This window comes from Cladophialophora bantiana, assembly GCF_000835475.1.
Source record: "Cladophialophora bantiana CBS 173.52 unplaced genomic scaffold supercont1.3, whole genome shotgun sequence".
NCBI classification, from domain to species: domain Eukaryota; kingdom Fungi; phylum Ascomycota; class Eurotiomycetes; order Chaetothyriales; family Herpotrichiellaceae; genus Cladophialophora; species Cladophialophora bantiana.
Window position 1 is genome coordinate 865,328 of NW_015971577.1, and position 15,950 is coordinate 881,277.

A 15,950-nucleotide genomic window follows, 5' to 3' on the forward strand; every position below is an offset into this window, starting at 1 on the left:
TCTAGCAGTCGCGACCAGCTGCCTGCTACTGCACCACAGTTCCAAGCCCTAGCTTCGGACCTCAGGTGAGCCATGTACTGGATGCATCCCATTCGAGATGATCTGAAGACATCAACAATAGTTGCTGGGCACAGCCGAACTTTGTCCGTCTTGTCCACACCTGGCCGCTGCGGTCGATGCCGAAGTGGCAGCTCTCGAATGTGTCTGCAGATTGCTTGACCGCGTGGGACTGCCATGGCCTCGACACCTCACTACGCACTGCAGATGTCCTCTCCGTTGTGCGCGTCATTTCAGCTTGTTATGGCAAATTAACATGGCACGCGAGAACTGATATCGGGCTGAGGGTCCCTCTCCCTGTTGTGCACACTCCACGTTGCATCACTACTTGGAGTGGCTGTCTCCTCCACTTGTACCTGTGGCTGCTTCAATTTCTCACACTAGGGATTGAAAGAACGCCAACCTGCCACCTGCATATGTATGCTTGAAGCAATTTGGGGGCCAAAATGCGGCGCTGTCCCTCCCAACTTCAAGACTGCTCTGGTTTCCGGCAAAGCCCCGCGGCGTGATATACAAGGGTAGCGCCTTCCAGAGGCTGAGACATCGAGCTGCCCACTATAACAAAGTCGACCATTGCAGAGTCTGCTCAGGTCTTTGACTGTTCACATATGCTACTCCCGGACGAACCCAGAGGAGGTTCTGAGCCTTGCGACCTGTATCTTGCGAAATGTCGATCTATCATTATCTAGCGGTTATTGTATGGGCACTCAACCTTGTTTTAAGCTCTGCGTATCCAGACTCAGACCTCATATTCCATACTTACAATGCTGCGGGCCTGACAGAGGCCGAGACCCTGCGGTCACTGCGTCGGGCCCTATCTGCGTCAGGAACAGAAGAAACAAAGATTCTTTTCGACGAGACCCTCGGAAAAAGTTGGGACGGAGCGGTGCTACTTGCCATGTAGGGACAACAACTACATTTCCTTGAGCAAGCCACTCGTCTGGAGATGTCTGACTGGCTTAACAGCACTATGGAGGCAGAAGACGACGTATCGACCAAAGCCGGGAATGGGTCCCTCGAAACCCAATACGGTGTTCAGATTATTTGTTCCACCTGCTACATCGCCGGTCGAGTTACCGGTCAACTCACCCGCAATCTCGATTTTAATGTCACTGAACTCGAGGAGAGCGCCATAGACTTGGTCAAGAACATTACCGAGGAAGCCGAGCAGGCATTGTCGGATCTGGTAAACGGCAATGCCAATTACACAGACATCGATTTCAATGTTGAGCTTCCCACCTTCCAAGATTTTGACTATCGTTTACAATTCAATTTTGACAACCTGGATCTCTACATGAAGCTTGACACTGTACTCTCGGTCGAATCGACTTACACGATCAATTTATACACATCGGAGACCCCGGCGGGCCTCAGTCTGGGCGATTCTCTCGAGATTGGCGCGTTCTTTACTGTCGACCTCATCCTGACTGCCGCCGCAGAAGTGGACATCAGCGGCGGTGTGCACATCAAGGTCGATGGAGCTGGCATTGATTTGCAGATGTTCAACAAGACTGTCGAAAGCATAACACTGTAAGAAGGATTTCACCGAAAGACAGCAACTCCTACTAATACAGCCGCTTTCTAGTGACGGTGGAATGTTTGAATTCCTCCCCGTGAACGTCGAGGGCGCTGGCTTTGTGCTCACAGGAGCTCTACGAGTTGGTCTTCATGCCGGCATCACCTTCGGTGTCGACACATCCGTCACAATAGCGAACCACACGCTCGGTGCCTCAGCCGGCTTGGAAGCAGGAGTCTTTGCCAACATTGCCGAGTTCGTGGCCAACGTCACGTATGACAGCAGTAATGATGACTGCGAGCTGGCACTCGTCGAGTCGTTCACCATGGCACTCGGTGCGGCCGCTGGCGCATCGGCAGCGTTTGACCAGACTACATGGGGACCAACGCCCGAGACACAAGTTCCTATCTGGTATACCGAACTCGGCTCTGCCTGTGCGGCTGGGCGGAGCAGCTCGACAAGTGGAACATCTGCACTCGTCACAGCGAGGGCCGTGACAAGCGACCTGTCTCTCACAGTCGCGACAATCACGACCGAGACGACGTCGTTTGGAGTAGCTTGCAAATCGCCCGGCTTGATCAACTGCCCCGTCTCTCTTCAGACAACAAAGACATTCACGGCGACCCTGACGTCGACCACCTCGGTGCCGTCTGGTTCGGAGGCAACCTGGCCTGCAACGACTCAGACGCCCATTAAGACCGTCGCCTTCGGCTCCAATGCCAAAGCCCTAGCTGCAACGACAGGTCGTCCCGTCTCCTTTGTGCCGCCGCCGCCGCCGCCGCCGCCATCTTCTTCAACATCATCAAGCGCCTCCAGCGCCACTGCTGCAGGAGGCCACGGCGGCCATGAAGACCACAAGCCGCTCATCATCGGCCTGTCCGTCGGCCTCGGCGTTCCCATCCTAGCGATCATCGCGGGCGCAGCGGTTTACTTCCTCGCGCGCCGGAAGAGGTACACGCCGGTAATGCAAAAGACCGAGACTGAGAGTCCGAGCCCCGTCGCTGAGGAAGGACCACCAGCCTCGGAGCATGAACGCCAGGGCATGCTGAAGAGCACGACCACCGTTGAAGCTGATGAGAATAGTTGACAGGCAGATAGACAGACAGACAGATAATAAATAAATAGATTGACACATAGATTGATTGATTGATTAATTGGTTGATTGGCGAGTGTGCAAATTCCAGAGTCTACGTGGGATTCTCGCTGGAAAGTTACTTTGTTTCCTTTTTTTTTCCCCCTTCCCTTATATATAATGTTGTACAAAGTTGAGAAAACACCCAGCCCCCCGGTTCTCCGTCGAGTGATCACGTCCAGAACGGCACAGACTTGGTGCAAGTCAGGCTCAGCCGTTGACAGGTCGCTGCTCGCGCATCTCCTGTCGTCGCGGGGGGCATTTCTCAGCGCGGGATGGACCAAGGGCGCACGAGGAGTTTTGTGAGTGTGGATGTGAGCTGAGATGATCCCGATCGAGACCGGCGCCCCGAGTACGAGGTACTCATACTTGTTGTACTCGGGCGGAGATTATGAGGGTAACTTCATGCGACTTTCTGGTCTTAGCCGTCGGGATACCAGGCCGATAGAGGTCGTCGCCCTATATTGTCGCAGGCGAAGGGGGAGGGGGGTCTCTGATCCGCATTCGCTCGGTAGAAATGCTGACGGTCATGTTGACGTGCAGACCCAAGGTCGCATTGGGGAATTTCGTTCGCGTACCAAAATGATAGTGAAGACTGAGCCATCCGCTTCAGATGACCCAGAGTCTCTCCCTCCTTCCTTTCCTCTTTCCCTACTTCTCTTCCTCTCCCCTATCAAAGCCATGTAGAGATAGAGAGCTCTACTTCCCGCCCACGCTATTGCTCTTGTCCTGACCCGCACCCTTCTGACTCCGTTCCTCGGCCGCGATCCGCTGCTCCACCATCTCCCTGATCTCCCTCTCCTCCTCCCACGCGCGACGACTGCGGTCCAGCGCCCTGCGCCGCCGCCTGACCTCCTCGTTGAACTCGCCCACGCGCTTCTCCGCGAAAATGCACCCGCCCAGTATCATCGCGCTGATCTGCAGAAACACCTTATACTGCACCGTCAGCCCGCGGTACAGCGGCGTGTAGCGGTTCAGGAGGAAGTGAGATGCGAAGCTGATGGTGCCGAATCGTAGCGCCCCCGAGGCGAAGCCTTGCGCCGCGACTTGGGTGAGTTGGGGAGGAGGGAGCGGGTCGGTTATGTGTGAGGGAGGCGGCATTGTGGGTTGTTTTCAGGTGCGAGATAGGGAGGGGAGTGAGAGTGTCTCTGTCTGCGGAGGACTTGGAGTGGCTTCTGGCGGGGAGATCGCCTTTCGTCTTCGAGTGTAGCCTGGTTCGCGACGAAATGAATCTAACACTTTAAGATGGGGCGAAAGAAGCACAAAATAGACACGAATGTACCGGCAACAGAGAAAGATACTGAAAACGAGTATGGTGAGGTGATGGTCGTGTGAGCGATGAAGCTCTTGCTTCCGTTCTCCGCACTGGACCATCCAATGATGACGTTGATTTTGCGGACGGTGGCACCAGTCTTGCTGTCTTGCTGTCTTGCAGCCTCGCAGTGGGCCGGCAAATCGTCGGTCAATTCTTTTCTCACAAGCGTCAAAACCCAAACAAGCGCCTTGAGACTTCTCTCATGCTGTCTGTCGCAATTCCAGCTCAGCTACGGTCGAGGGAGAGAGCTACTTCCCAGAAATGGCGCCCAAACCCGCTTCAAGTTCAAAGGCAACCACGAAAAGAAATACCAAAGCCCACAAATCCGCTACCGCAGCACCGTCTTCAAAGAAGTCGAAAATCACAAAACGCCCACCGCCAAAGCAGGTCAAAACGCGGCCAGGCGTGCACTCCCAGACATCTGCACAGGCCACAAAGCCAAGCAAGCGCCATCAAAAGACATACACCGACAAAGACCTCAATCTCCCGGCTTTGAACATGATAACCCCGGTGTCTGCCCCCGAAAACCCCACCAACCACTCGCGAAGAGGAGGGACCGGGAAGAAGAAGAATAAAATCTACATTGACGACGAAGAGTCCATGCGCACAATATTGGCCATGGTGAATGCCGAGAAGGAGGGGCAGATCGAGAGTAAGTTGATCAAGGCCAGGCAGATGGAGGAGATCAGAGAGGCCAGGAGGAAGGAGATGGAGAAGTGGAAAGAGAGCAAGAGAGAGGAGCTGGAAGGAGTCAAGAAAGGGTTGAAGAAAGGGAACAAGAAAACTAAACCCCAGGAAAAGGAGAATGAAAGAGAACGAAATGGAGAGGGCAAGAGCAAGACGAAGAAGAGGGTCTCGTTTGCGTGAGCGACATGAGTCCACCAGGCGATTCTATGTTTTCTACGTCATGCCTGGCTCTCTATGGTGTCTAGTATCTACACCATGGCGATGTCAAAGGGAAACTTCAAAATCTTGGTACATGCATCTTTCTCCGCATCGGCTCGAAGACCGGTTTTAGCGGCTGTCGTTCGCCGCGAGAGATTTGACCCTCGAGTTGAGCGCCATTGCCATCCGTCTTCGAAATCGTGTCCAAGTCGATGTCGTTGGCCATGCTTTGGAAGAATGCTGTGGTCTGAGTGAACCCGAATGTCAGTGAAAAGGCCTCGTCACAAACGATCAATCTAGGAGGATACGCACCACTCGTTCGAACCATCGCCTGCCACCAAGCTCGAACCAACTCAAATGGCCCCCGCCCGGAGTGGTACAGAGCACCCCATACGGAGTCTGTTGTACTTCTTCCCGCGGCAGCGCTTCACTAGCGGTCACCTATCCCCGATCAGCTTTTGTACTTGACAACAGCAAACGCATAGAACCGACCGGATCATCTTCAGCATGGATTGCCAGGAAGGGAATCCTGATGGACAATAACGAATCAACCGAAGATGCATCGCGGTAATATGCCCCTTCGGTGGGATAACCCCATGTGGGACCTTGGACGTATCGATCGAACTCATGAAGATACTTGACCTTTCGGACGAGGTCGACGTCAATTTTGGGGTTCTGGGAGATCTGATCCACATGCGTCTCGAAGAGCTTCTTCATGCTCTGACCCATGCTGGCGGAATAGGCGTTTCTGTGGAACCACGTTCTCTGCAGTGCTAGATTTGCAGCAGCGAGATCCCATGGGTTGGACAGAATAATGGCTGCCTTGAGGGGGCAATCACTACCTTCTTCACCGAGATACTGGAGCAGATTAGAAGGGACAATGGACCGGCACGTAACGGTGGAGCCAGGACTCACGTTCGTGATGATGTTAGCACCCAGAGAGAATCCCATTCCAAAGAGTGGGCGATTGGGGAAGGTCTTTCTCAGCCATTTGACCGTCTGCTTCATGTCCCAGGTCGCGCGCGCGTTGTACAGCACGCTGGTGGTGATTTTGGTCATGGCACAACCTCTAGAAATGACGACACAAGCCTCCCATCCTCCCTCTCCAATCAAAGGCGCCAGTACGTGGCGAAGGTAGAGCTCGTGGGAGCCTCCGCTCAATCCATGGAGCATTACCAGCATCGGGCGACTGTCCAGAGAGCCAATATTCCGGAACTCCTGTTCTGTAAAGTATGTAGTGCGCGACGGTAAATCCGGGTCGGAATCGTTGTTGGGAGACGTTACGAAATCCACCGAGAATTGACCAGTGAAGATTGGGTCTTCATTTTCAAAGATTCTTCGCTTGTAGTAGATAGGCACAGACTGTCGGGTCAAGACGGTCCAGATGGTCTGAAGATGGCCGTTGAATAGAAACGGATTGAGTCGGCATGGTGGAATGAGAGATTTACACAGATCAGCAAAGGAGGTAGATCGACCATCTTTCGTCTTCAATACCAGGGATTTGGTCGAGTGCCAGTATTTCGGATTGACCATCCCGAGTCTCCCAGCAGGAAACACAGCCAATGTCGCGACGAGAGTGAACCCGACCAGTGTGAAAAATGGGTAATCTTCTGCCTGCTTCAGCAACGACACCATGCCGTGGGTGATCATGTTCCTCTAGTCCAGACAAATGGTCGGATCTATTTCCATCTCATAATAGGGCCGAGGACAGCCGTGGGTATCTTAAGGGACACATGTCTGTTGACGTGCGTGCAGGACACAGTTGGGTGGCGGCGTCGCCGGGTCCATGGAGGATGATGCGCAGCCAAGCGGCCGGATGTACGATGCCGACTTTCCCTCGTCCATGCCTAAGACTAGGAAGGGCTAGTGAGGCCCTTGCGGTGGCTCGCCAGGTTTCTTTTTTCATCTTCACAGTCCTTACATATCCTCTTCTACCAACGCCCCAGGTGGTTTAGACTCTTGTCCCTCTTTTGGAGCTGCGATATGCTGGGTGAGAGCAGTCGATGACATCAAGAACGAAGGCATGCAAAGGTGATCGGTCTCGCAGGACGTGGTTGATAAAGGCTTCAACACAATTCATCCGACTTTAGGCGCGCGAGAGACAAGAACTGTTTGCTATCATCAGACTGAGCTCATGGCAGAGGTCTGGAGAAGCGCATGGGATTTATGAAGGAAAGAAGAATTGATGAACCAAACGATTGTTACGGCGTTCTTGTCTGATTGTAAAGTGAGGATTAGGGGAGGCGACGACGGCCACCTCGTGCGCATCGGCCATCTTCACCTTCACTTCACCTTTACTTCACCTTTACTTCACCTTTACCTTCACCTTTACCTTCACCTTTACCTTCACCTTTACCTTCACCTTTACCTTCACCTTTACCTTCACCTTTACCTTCACCTTTAATTCACCTTTACTTCATCTTCGCTTTCCCTTCGCTTCACCTTCACCATGGATCCCAACTTCCCCTACTACACCAATAACACCCACACCAACTTCGACCTCAATCCTGGTTTCTTCTACGGCCCCAACGCCAATACCTTCCCCCAGCCTCCATCTCAGCAACCTCCACATCCCCAAGCACAGTCTCACTACCGGTCATCTCATCCTCAACCTGTCCTGCGGAACAACCCTCAGTACTCCCATAACCGAGAATATGATCAGCGCTATCAACCTCAATTGCAGCAGTTCCAAAAACCATTCTATCAACAGCCAGCTCAGTTTCAGCCACAGCAACTGGCCCATCCTGGTCCTGACACCATCCTAGTCTCGCCTTCTGGTCATCCCATTCAGTCTTCCGCCGTGCAACCACACCGAGGCCAGCAACCTTCCCAAATAGTTCCTGACACCGTCCAAGTCTCGAATCCTCACCGTTCCGTTCACTCCTCCTCTCCACACCCACGGCAAGGCCAGCAAACTCCTCGAGTAAGCCACCAACCCAAATCCCAAGTCCGAAAACAGTCCCCCACCTATCAGAACACTCCAAACCACTATCAACTATCTCAACATGAGCCGCAGCCGCCTCAGCAATACCTAGGACAACAATCTCAATCGCCTGACCTGCCAAAATCCGCCAGTACCACGGCCTCCTCTCCGAAGAAAAAGGAGAGGCACGAAGCGACCGGGAGCACTCCAATCACTCCAAATATGCCTCGACAGAATAAACCCCGTGTCCTCCAGGCCGTTGAAATCAATGCAACCCGCAAACAGCGAGCCACAAAAGCACCCAATCTCCCAGACTCCCCAGCCGAGCCCGACGAACCAGAGCCAGAGTACCATTCTCTTTTATGTGTCCTTGCCGACGACTATCTCGAAGCCGCCCGCAAGCAGCCTGCGCCGACTGAAGTATATTACACTCTGATAGCCACCGCTCTTGGCTGTCTTGAATCAGTGCTCTCCAATTTCAAACTGCCTCCTTTGAGAGAAGCACAGGTCTCTCTACGCTATGCGGAGGTTCTGTATGCGGAGACCGAGAACTATGATGATGCTGAAATGGTCTTGGCCAAGGCCATAGAGCTGTGCGAGCGACACAAATTTATCGATCTGAAGTACGAGATGCAACTTCTCTTGTCCAAGGTGCTTTATGAATCGAAACCCAAAGCTGCACTGCGAGATATCCAGAGAATAATTGAGGACATCGAAGCCTATCGTCATACGGTCTGGTTGTACATCTTTCGTTTCCAGCACGCAATGTTTTCGTTGGCTTCCAGCGCTCCAGGCGAGATGCACAGCGCCATCGTTCAGTTAGAGAAGATCACGAACTTAGCTCATCAAAATTCCGACAGTGCAATCCTTGCATTTGCCGCTACGCTTGAAGCTCTGCTGCATCTAGCCAGTTCAAGTCACGAAGCCGTCACAGCTAGTCAGATGGCGCTGGCGAAGGCTCGGGCTCTGCAATTGAGTCCAGATGTCGAAGCAGTCCCACAACTGACCATCCTCATGGAGTATGTTGACCTTGCCTGCAGCGTTCGAGCAGCCGACATTGCCCAAACCGAAAGAAAACGCAAGATCGTGCATGAGGTCTTGTATCAAGCGGTAAGCCATCCCAATTGGAGAGAAGATGGCTTGATCTACGTTCCAGTCGCCGCGCGGGCAGTAGCCGACATGCAACTCCATGGAAACAGACATGTCATCGAAAGAAATGGAAAGTATTATCTGCCTTTCTCGTGGTTGGGAAAGGAGACAACAGAGGCTTTGGGGTTTTTGTTGTCAGCAGAGAGTTCGGCTTACAAGAACGGGGCTGACGGGGGCAAAGCTCAGAAGTTTGTAGAAAGCGGCGTAGCTTTGGTTCGAGCTTTGGGAAATCCCTCCCTCAGAACAGGATACCGACAGTCCAGAAGAGAGTTCATCTGTCAGAGGCTGCTGGAAGCCGAATTCTTGTTGCTTCTCATCCCAATGCAATGCTCGAAAGGCCTTTGGGAGGCGGCAAACAGCTCATTAGCAAAAGTCCATGCAATTTCGGAGGACATTGGCGACGCCTTCCCAGTCAACATGAAACACAGTCTTCTGTATCTCCGAGGAGTCATATTGCAAGGGACCGGAGATCTGAAAGGTGCGCTTCAGGTCTATCAGTCGCCTCTTCTCAGTTTCGATTCACAGCACGCCCCCACATCAACTCGACCCGAAGCCTCGAACAAGATATTAAACTCTTACTACGCAGACTCTGATATAACTCGCAACTTCTCCATCCTTGCGGCGATCAATTCCGCCTTGATCATCCATAATCCAACCCATCCGCAGCACAGCCGCTTATCATCCCTAACTAAGAGTTTGGAATCGGCTATCCGGAATTGCGGAAACCGATACATCAAAGCACATTTTTCGCTTCTTGAGTCCATTCTATCTACGAATAGACTCGCAGAGAAGCAATTTCTAAAAAGATCTATGGACGAAAGCAAAGTAATTGGCAGCGCTCTTACTACGGCCTTGGCTCTCATATACATGCAAGACCAGCTGTACAAAGGTGTGGTAGATGAGCAAGCCATGAAATGCGCCAGGGCTGCCAGCATTCAAACCAAGAAATGGGGACAACCAATGTGGATGCACGTCGCGGCGGGTTTGGAGGCTCAAGCGCTGGAGATTCATGGCTTCGTCAACGAGGCACAACAGAAGAAGGCTGAAGCAGAGGCGGGCTGGGAGAAGCTGCCGAATGGTGTCAAGGGTATTTGACGGTAATGGGACAGGTGTGGTTGCTGAACAAGAATTCGCTCGCAGTCTGCCAAACTGCGGTATACAAGACAGGTGGGCACTCCACTAGCCTAGTAGACGGCAGAAACGCGCTCATCTTCATGTGACAGGGAACTAAAGCTGGGGTCAAGGGTAGAAAGGGGTTGATATCTGGAGGTTCCGACTAGATGCAGCTTGATGAATTTTGATAGCTACCTTTGCACATGAATCTGCGACTTGGGAACACCATTCATAGCCATGGCAACATGGAAGTTTTCCTGTAATGTCTCCTTTTCTCATTTATTTCTGATCTTGCAGACTGAGCAGTGCGAATTGGACCCAAAGTCCAGCTCGGTGGTACGCCGCTCAGCTCAAGCTGTCTACCCGAACAAAAAAGCGTGCAAGCCAGCAAGCAGGTTAAGTATTGACACAAGTCCACTCGTCATGGGATGATCCGTCGATCTGGCATCGCACGATGACTCGACCGTCCTTTTTATTAAACCGGTTCAAGCACGAGTGCGTTGATATTGTTGAGGATGGTAATAATGACGCAGCATATGCGCGGTGCAGGACCGTGCTGGTACAGGTCGGAGCCATCAAGCCATTTTGTCCGAGGCCGCACTCCGTCAAAGGTGTCTTGAATAACCTTCTTCGCCCTATGAAGTATGGTTTCCTTTCGGTTTCTGACAAGGCATCCCATCCTCGCTGTGGCGAAAAGCAATATCACATTCGGTTGAAAGCTTCAGACCCCTCCGACGTCAAGACATATCTTTAAAATGGGGGATCGAAAAGCTCGACATCGACCATCGTCACTTCGAGACCCCTATCGTTATTTCCGACATCAAATACTCTCTGGCGTTGGCGGGGCATGTCTCAGAGACTCTTTTTCTTCCCTTGGGGGGCCCCTCTTCTTGCGTTGGCGTTGGCGTTTTCCCCCGCTCGCTGTTTTTCCTTGTGTCTTTTCTTCGCGGTTGCTCGGATTTCTCGCATGCGTCGTCTTTTGACCACTTTCGCCGACACGACCGGCAGCGGCTCCGTGTCCACTGAGAATATCAGCCCAGACACTCTCATCGATCGGCGACTCACTTCGCCGTTGATCTCGGTCTTTGACGCTCGATCTACTGGCAGTAGTGACATCGGTCGCAGGACCAATGGTCTGGTCTGCACCTCGGCTCCGGTCCTGATCGAGATTGAGATTGCGATCAATCTCTTTTTCCAGTTCATCTAGAAGAGAATTGGTGGCCTCAGCAGGCGTTTTGACCCCTCCACTCCCTCCACCTTGGTCGTACGTATCGGAGCTCTCTGTGTCAGATAGAGTTGAAGCCTCAGGAGCTCCGAGTTGCTGCGGAATTGAAGATTCAAGCTGCCCGACACTCGGGGCAGAAGAAGCGATACTCGGCGTAGGAGACAGCTCACGGTTCTGAGTAACTTGAAGGGCCTTTTGATCTACTGTCTCGTCGACCACGCCAGGTGCTTGTCGCTTACCAGTCTGCCACTCTCGAATTGTTCGGGAGACATCGACCTGCCATTTGAGTTCTTCCAACTTCTGCTGGATAGAATAAACGATCTGCTCCTGTTCCCGCTGCCAGTTCAAGAGCGCTTGTCCCCCTTCTCTGGGTGCATTGTTCAGAAACTCCGGAATCTGCAACAGATTATGGGGTTGCCCTAAGCCTTTGAGATGGCTGTCGTCAACAAGGACAGTGTTACTTTGATCCCATCTCTGACCGGGTCCCGCCTTCTTTCGGATCTTCTTGTCTTCCCAGATTGGCTCGAGCTTTTTGTACACTTGGACTTTGCTGTCGTACTGCACTTTGTTCAAGCCCAATTTATCTCTAGCCCAGACGCCTGCCATCGCACTCCGTTGGGTGGGATGGAAGAACTGATCTACCATGGCCGCGCAGTTGTCGGGCTTCGTAGAAGAGTAGACCATGACAATATGGTTCTGGAATAGGTAATCTAGTAGCTGGGTGACACCAGGTCTGACAATTATGTTCCTGGGACGATGACGATTAGGTCTAACAAGGAGAGTACCATTGAGGTCGAGGATAACTAGAAGTTTTTGTGGTGCATCTCTGATGGCTGGCGCAAGTGCTGCTTTTCTCTTGTACTCCTCGGACGCTGTTGGCGTGGGTGGAGGTGTGGCGTCTCTGACCCATCTACTGCGCTGAGAACCCTTGGTAATCGGCACAGTGCCAACATGTCCACGTTTACTCGCAGCTTCAACAGACGAAACAGGCGTACCTGCGGTAGCCGCGACGCTGTATGGGGTAATTTGCGCCGGCTTCCTCTCTCGAAACTGGTATCGAGATAAAGTCTGTGGCTGAGCCATGGGCAATACGTTTTGAGCCTGCTGCACAATGTCTCTCTCACGTGTGCCATCCGATATTCTGTACAGCTTGTCAACTCGATATGTGGGATATCGAGCGTAATTATGGACTGACCTTAGAGGCTGATATGGAGTATAGTGAGAGGGTCGGACATGCGAGGGCTGAAATACAGACGAGCCAGCGTTGACTCCTTGTGGGGCGAGAGGGTCCATCCGGTGCTGAGGGCCGCCAACGTAACCATGGTAAGATGAGTAGAAAGACTGGAAGTTGGTGCCAGTCTTCAAGCTCGAGTTGTCATTTCCGTAGGATCTCCATGAGTCCACTGCATTGTATATGTCAATTCTGTCCTGGCTATAGCAGTCATAGTAGTCACCTTGTCGGATTTGCCCAACTCGATCCGGCATGGAGGCATCGTTTGCACCTCCGTTCCATGGTTGAAGGTCTTGGGGAGTTACCCCCGCTGGCGCGGGCTGCTGACCATGGTTCGGCCGGTATCTGGCGCCTCGACTCTTACCCATATTGGGCGATCTGGCCGTATGGATAGAGGATGAGAGAGGGTGTAAAGAGGGTGGGAAGGAGTGAGGGTTTCGCTGCCACTGAGAGAAGAGTTAGTGGGGGAGGGAAGTGAAGTGGGTGTTTGGAGGTCAGGCAGACTTTTGGATGCGATCTGCAACAGAGCGCGACCCCTCTGCGCAGCGCCAGAATGCGCGTAGTTCGAATGCGTCGAGAGAAAACTGAGAGGGGGTTAGATGAAATCGTGAGGATGTTTTGTTAGAAAGACAGGCAGAGACAGACTTCGACTCTGCAGCGCAGCGGGATGCGCGTGCCCCTTTGGGTATGGCGTCGCCTTCAACTTTATCTGGCTTAGGCTTGTCGATCTCCCGAGTTCCGACGTCCACTTTTTGCGCCTCTTCCAAAAAGTCCATCGTGGGGGGCTGCGGTCAAGAATCATTGCAGCTGGTACACCACCTCATTGCCGGTTATGATGGCTTCAGGACGGCTCTTAGATCGACCTATTCATTTGAGACACGGAGGCGAAGAGGATGAGGATCTGGGGGTTTCTGATCAGGATTTGAGCAACCAGACGCCGTCGGGGAGTGAAGCCCTAGGGAGCGACTCACAGTCTGAAGATGAGGTACAAAGCTATAGACACCGAACTCCTCTACCATACTAACAATTTTCAGGGTAGTGCTCTATCATCGGGATCAGAGGCAGGCGAAGAAGCATCCTTGGGTGACATCAGCTTCGGTGCTTTAGCAAAAGCCCAGGAAACGTTCAATCTCAACCCACGGAAACGAAAACTCGCAGAGAGCTTGGAAGAGCCTTTATCAAATAACGATGGAGAGAGTCGAGCAGGAACATTCGACACTCGTAAGAGAGCCAAGGAAGCGCAGGTTGACGCACGCAAAAGAACTTCAAAACATGCCCCAGCCGTTGAATCAGCACGGAAGCCAGTCTCGCGCAAGAGAATCATATTTGAGCCCTCCCCTTCCTTGAAATCACGAGATCCGCGCTTCGACCCTGCAGTCATGTCCGCAAATCGGGCCCGAAACGCTACGGAAAAGGCGAACAAGAATTATTCTTTTCTGTCCACATATCAGGCCGATGAAATCCTGCAGCTCAAGGCTGAAATCAAGAAGGCCAAAGATCCTGACGTCGTTGCCGATTTGAAGCGACAAGTCATGTCACTGGAATCAAAGATCCGCAATGCAGAGGCCCACCGGCGCGAGAATGAGATCCGGAAAAGACACAAGGAGAAAGAGAAAGAGGCGCTTCGTACTGGACAGAAGTCGAAGCCTTACTATCTAAAGGAGGCTGATATTAAGAGGCTCGCTAAGGAGGACAGATTGCAAAGCTTGGGCAAGAAAGCGCGGGACAAGGCAGAGAAAAGGCAAAGGAAGAGGGAAAAGGCCAAGGAAGCGCGAGACATGCCCAGGGTAAGGCGTGAGCGATAGCAACGGCTACAAGCAGTCGTACCATCCACAACTACGGCTTCATCTCCATATCCACGACCAACTTTCCACCCACACCGCGATGGTAGTCCTCGACCAACTCATTCAACTTCTCCAGCGGATATGTCCTGATCTTTGCCCTCACACCTGTTTTTGCCGCAAAATCCACCATGGCTTGCAACTGTCGATTCCTCCCAGTCAAGACGCCCAGCAGCTTGATGTGTCGAAAAACCAGGTCGCCGGGCTTGAATTTCCATCCATCTTTTGGGAAACTAACGCAGACACATGTGCCGTGGTTTTTCAGCACACTCATTCCAAAATCAAAGGCGGCTTGTGATTCAGGGAGGATGATGGACGAGTCGCAACCCTTCTCACCCTCCAGCCCTTTTTCAGCCTCGCCAAAGATGCGCTTCTTCGCGTCGTCAACCGATTCCTTCAATACATCCACCGTCGTGACTCTTTTGCCATCCTCCCCAAGTCCTTCAACCACCTCCTTCAGCATCCCCATTGCGGGCGTCGTGTCCACGGCGACTACATTCCACCCCAGTCTTGCCGCAAACTGCACCCCCAGATGGCCTAATCCACCGCCCGCTCCCAAAATTGCAACGTATTTGCCTTCGCCATTCTCCTTCCCGCCAGAAACATCCACACCCGCGGTCTCCAGCGCATTCCACACCGTGACTCCGGCGCACATCAGCGGCGCAATATCCACTGCCCGCATGTTTCCCACGTCAGGGACGCGGGCGACCTGCCGGACATCCACAAGACACCACTCCTGAAACCCGCCGTCCTTGGTCAAGCCTAGATTCCCCGCCCGTGTACACCAGACACCATACCCTTTCATGTCCCCATCGTTCTCCGTACACTCCTTACACTGGCCACATGCGTTAAACGCCCTCCCCGGCACGCCTACTAAACTTCCGACCTTCAGCCCTTTCGCCTCCGCTATCTTCTCCGCGTCGGGACCCATTTTTTCGACGACACCGGAAAACTCATGAGAGCCGACGCGTGGCAGGCCCTGCTGCATTGCGCCGGACGCAAAGACCGCGTCCGTGTGGCAGTACGAGGCCGCCTGGACGTGAACGAGGAGTTCATGTCCCTGGGGTGGAGGCGGCTCAGGGTGGGTGGTGGTGAAGGTATAAGGGGCGTTGAAGCGCTCTAGGACTTGGGCGCGCATGGTGGAGGAGACTTTGGAACCCGATATGCCAGCGGTATAATGGTATGTGTTACGGGTGTGATGAGTGCCGCTGGCGGTGTGTGAGCTGGCGAGACGGGCACGGAAAGCCACTTTCTTTCTGCCGGTGAGAAACCTTGTAGATCGGGGCTCGAAGGAGCCTTGCGCCTGACGGACCGCTTTTGGACTTGCGACAGACGACGATGGCTTTGCCAAAAAGAACAGCGTCCTGCAACCTCCGCTCGTACTTCTGAGGAGTGGCGGGAGACCTATCTTTGCTCTTGCCCTGGCTACTTCCCTCGAAACATCAATGGATATCTCCTTCTATCCAAGTGAACAGGATTTAGAAGTGAAAGCACGGTTTTTAAAGACGGCACCAAGGGGAATATACGAGAATAAATGGAAGTATGAGAGTTTCTCGTTGGAGA

At 52.9% G+C, this 15,950-nt stretch overlaps 8 protein-coding genes across 8 annotated transcripts; 4 read left to right on the top strand and 4 right to left on the bottom strand.

The window, feature by feature from the left end:
• Positions 1-724: 724 nt before the first annotated feature.
• On the top strand, positions 725-2,660 carry Z519_02226 (uncharacterized protein; the record flags this gene model as incomplete). Its single annotated transcript, XM_016759983.1, has 3 exons — positions 725-957; positions 1,024-1,587; positions 1,643-2,660. 3 exons carry the CDS (start codon positions 725-727, stop codon positions 2,658-2,660), a joined length of 1,815 nt encoding a protein of 604 aa, XP_016623504.1.
• Positions 2,661-3,404: 744 nt separating this feature from the next.
• On the bottom strand, positions 3,405-3,806 carry Z519_02227 (uncharacterized protein; the record flags this gene model as incomplete). Its single annotated transcript, XM_016759984.1, has 1 exon — positions 3,405-3,806. The coding sequence occupies one exon, from the start codon at positions 3,804-3,806 to the stop codon at positions 3,405-3,407; it is 402 nt and encodes a 133-aa protein (XP_016623505.1).
• Positions 3,807-4,281: 475 nt separating this feature from the next.
• On the top strand, positions 4,282-4,887 carry Z519_02228 (uncharacterized protein; the record flags this gene model as incomplete). The annotated part of the gene is made up of 1 exon (XM_016759985.1): positions 4,282-4,887. One exon carries the CDS (start codon positions 4,282-4,284, stop codon positions 4,885-4,887), a length of 606 nt encoding a protein of 201 aa, XP_016623506.1.
• A 97-nt stretch (positions 4,888-4,984) lies between these two features.
• On the bottom strand, positions 4,985-6,555 carry Z519_02229 (uncharacterized protein; the record flags this gene model as incomplete). The annotated part of the gene is made up of 4 exons (XM_016759986.1): positions 4,985-5,152; positions 5,218-5,346; positions 5,398-5,763; positions 5,821-6,555. 4 exons carry the CDS (start codon positions 6,553-6,555, stop codon positions 4,985-4,987), a joined length of 1,398 nt encoding a protein of 465 aa, XP_016623507.1.
• Positions 6,556-7,354: 799 nt separating this feature from the next.
• Positions 7,355-10,072, top strand: Z519_02230 (uncharacterized protein; the record flags this gene model as incomplete). Its single annotated transcript, XM_016759987.1, has 1 exon — positions 7,355-10,072. The coding sequence occupies one exon, from the start codon at positions 7,355-7,357 to the stop codon at positions 10,070-10,072; it is 2,718 nt and encodes a 905-aa protein (XP_016623508.1).
• Positions 10,073-10,910: 838 nt separating this feature from the next.
• Positions 10,911-12,914, bottom strand: Z519_02231 (uncharacterized protein; the record flags this gene model as incomplete). Its single annotated transcript, XM_016759988.1, has 1 exon — positions 10,911-12,914. One exon carries the CDS (start codon positions 12,912-12,914, stop codon positions 10,911-10,913), a length of 2,004 nt encoding a protein of 667 aa, XP_016623509.1.
• A 467-nt stretch (positions 12,915-13,381) lies between these two features.
• On the top strand, positions 13,382-14,351 carry Z519_02232 (uncharacterized protein; the record flags this gene model as incomplete). The annotated part of the gene is made up of 2 exons (XM_016759989.1): positions 13,382-13,531; positions 13,581-14,351. 2 exons carry the CDS (start codon positions 13,382-13,384, stop codon positions 14,349-14,351), a joined length of 921 nt encoding a protein of 306 aa, XP_016623510.1.
• A 31-nt stretch (positions 14,352-14,382) lies between these two features.
• Positions 14,383-15,525, bottom strand: Z519_02233 (uncharacterized protein; the record flags this gene model as incomplete). Its single annotated transcript, XM_016759990.1, has 1 exon — positions 14,383-15,525. One exon carries the CDS (start codon positions 15,523-15,525, stop codon positions 14,383-14,385), a length of 1,143 nt encoding a protein of 380 aa, XP_016623511.1.
• Positions 15,526-15,950: the final 425 nt, after the last annotated feature.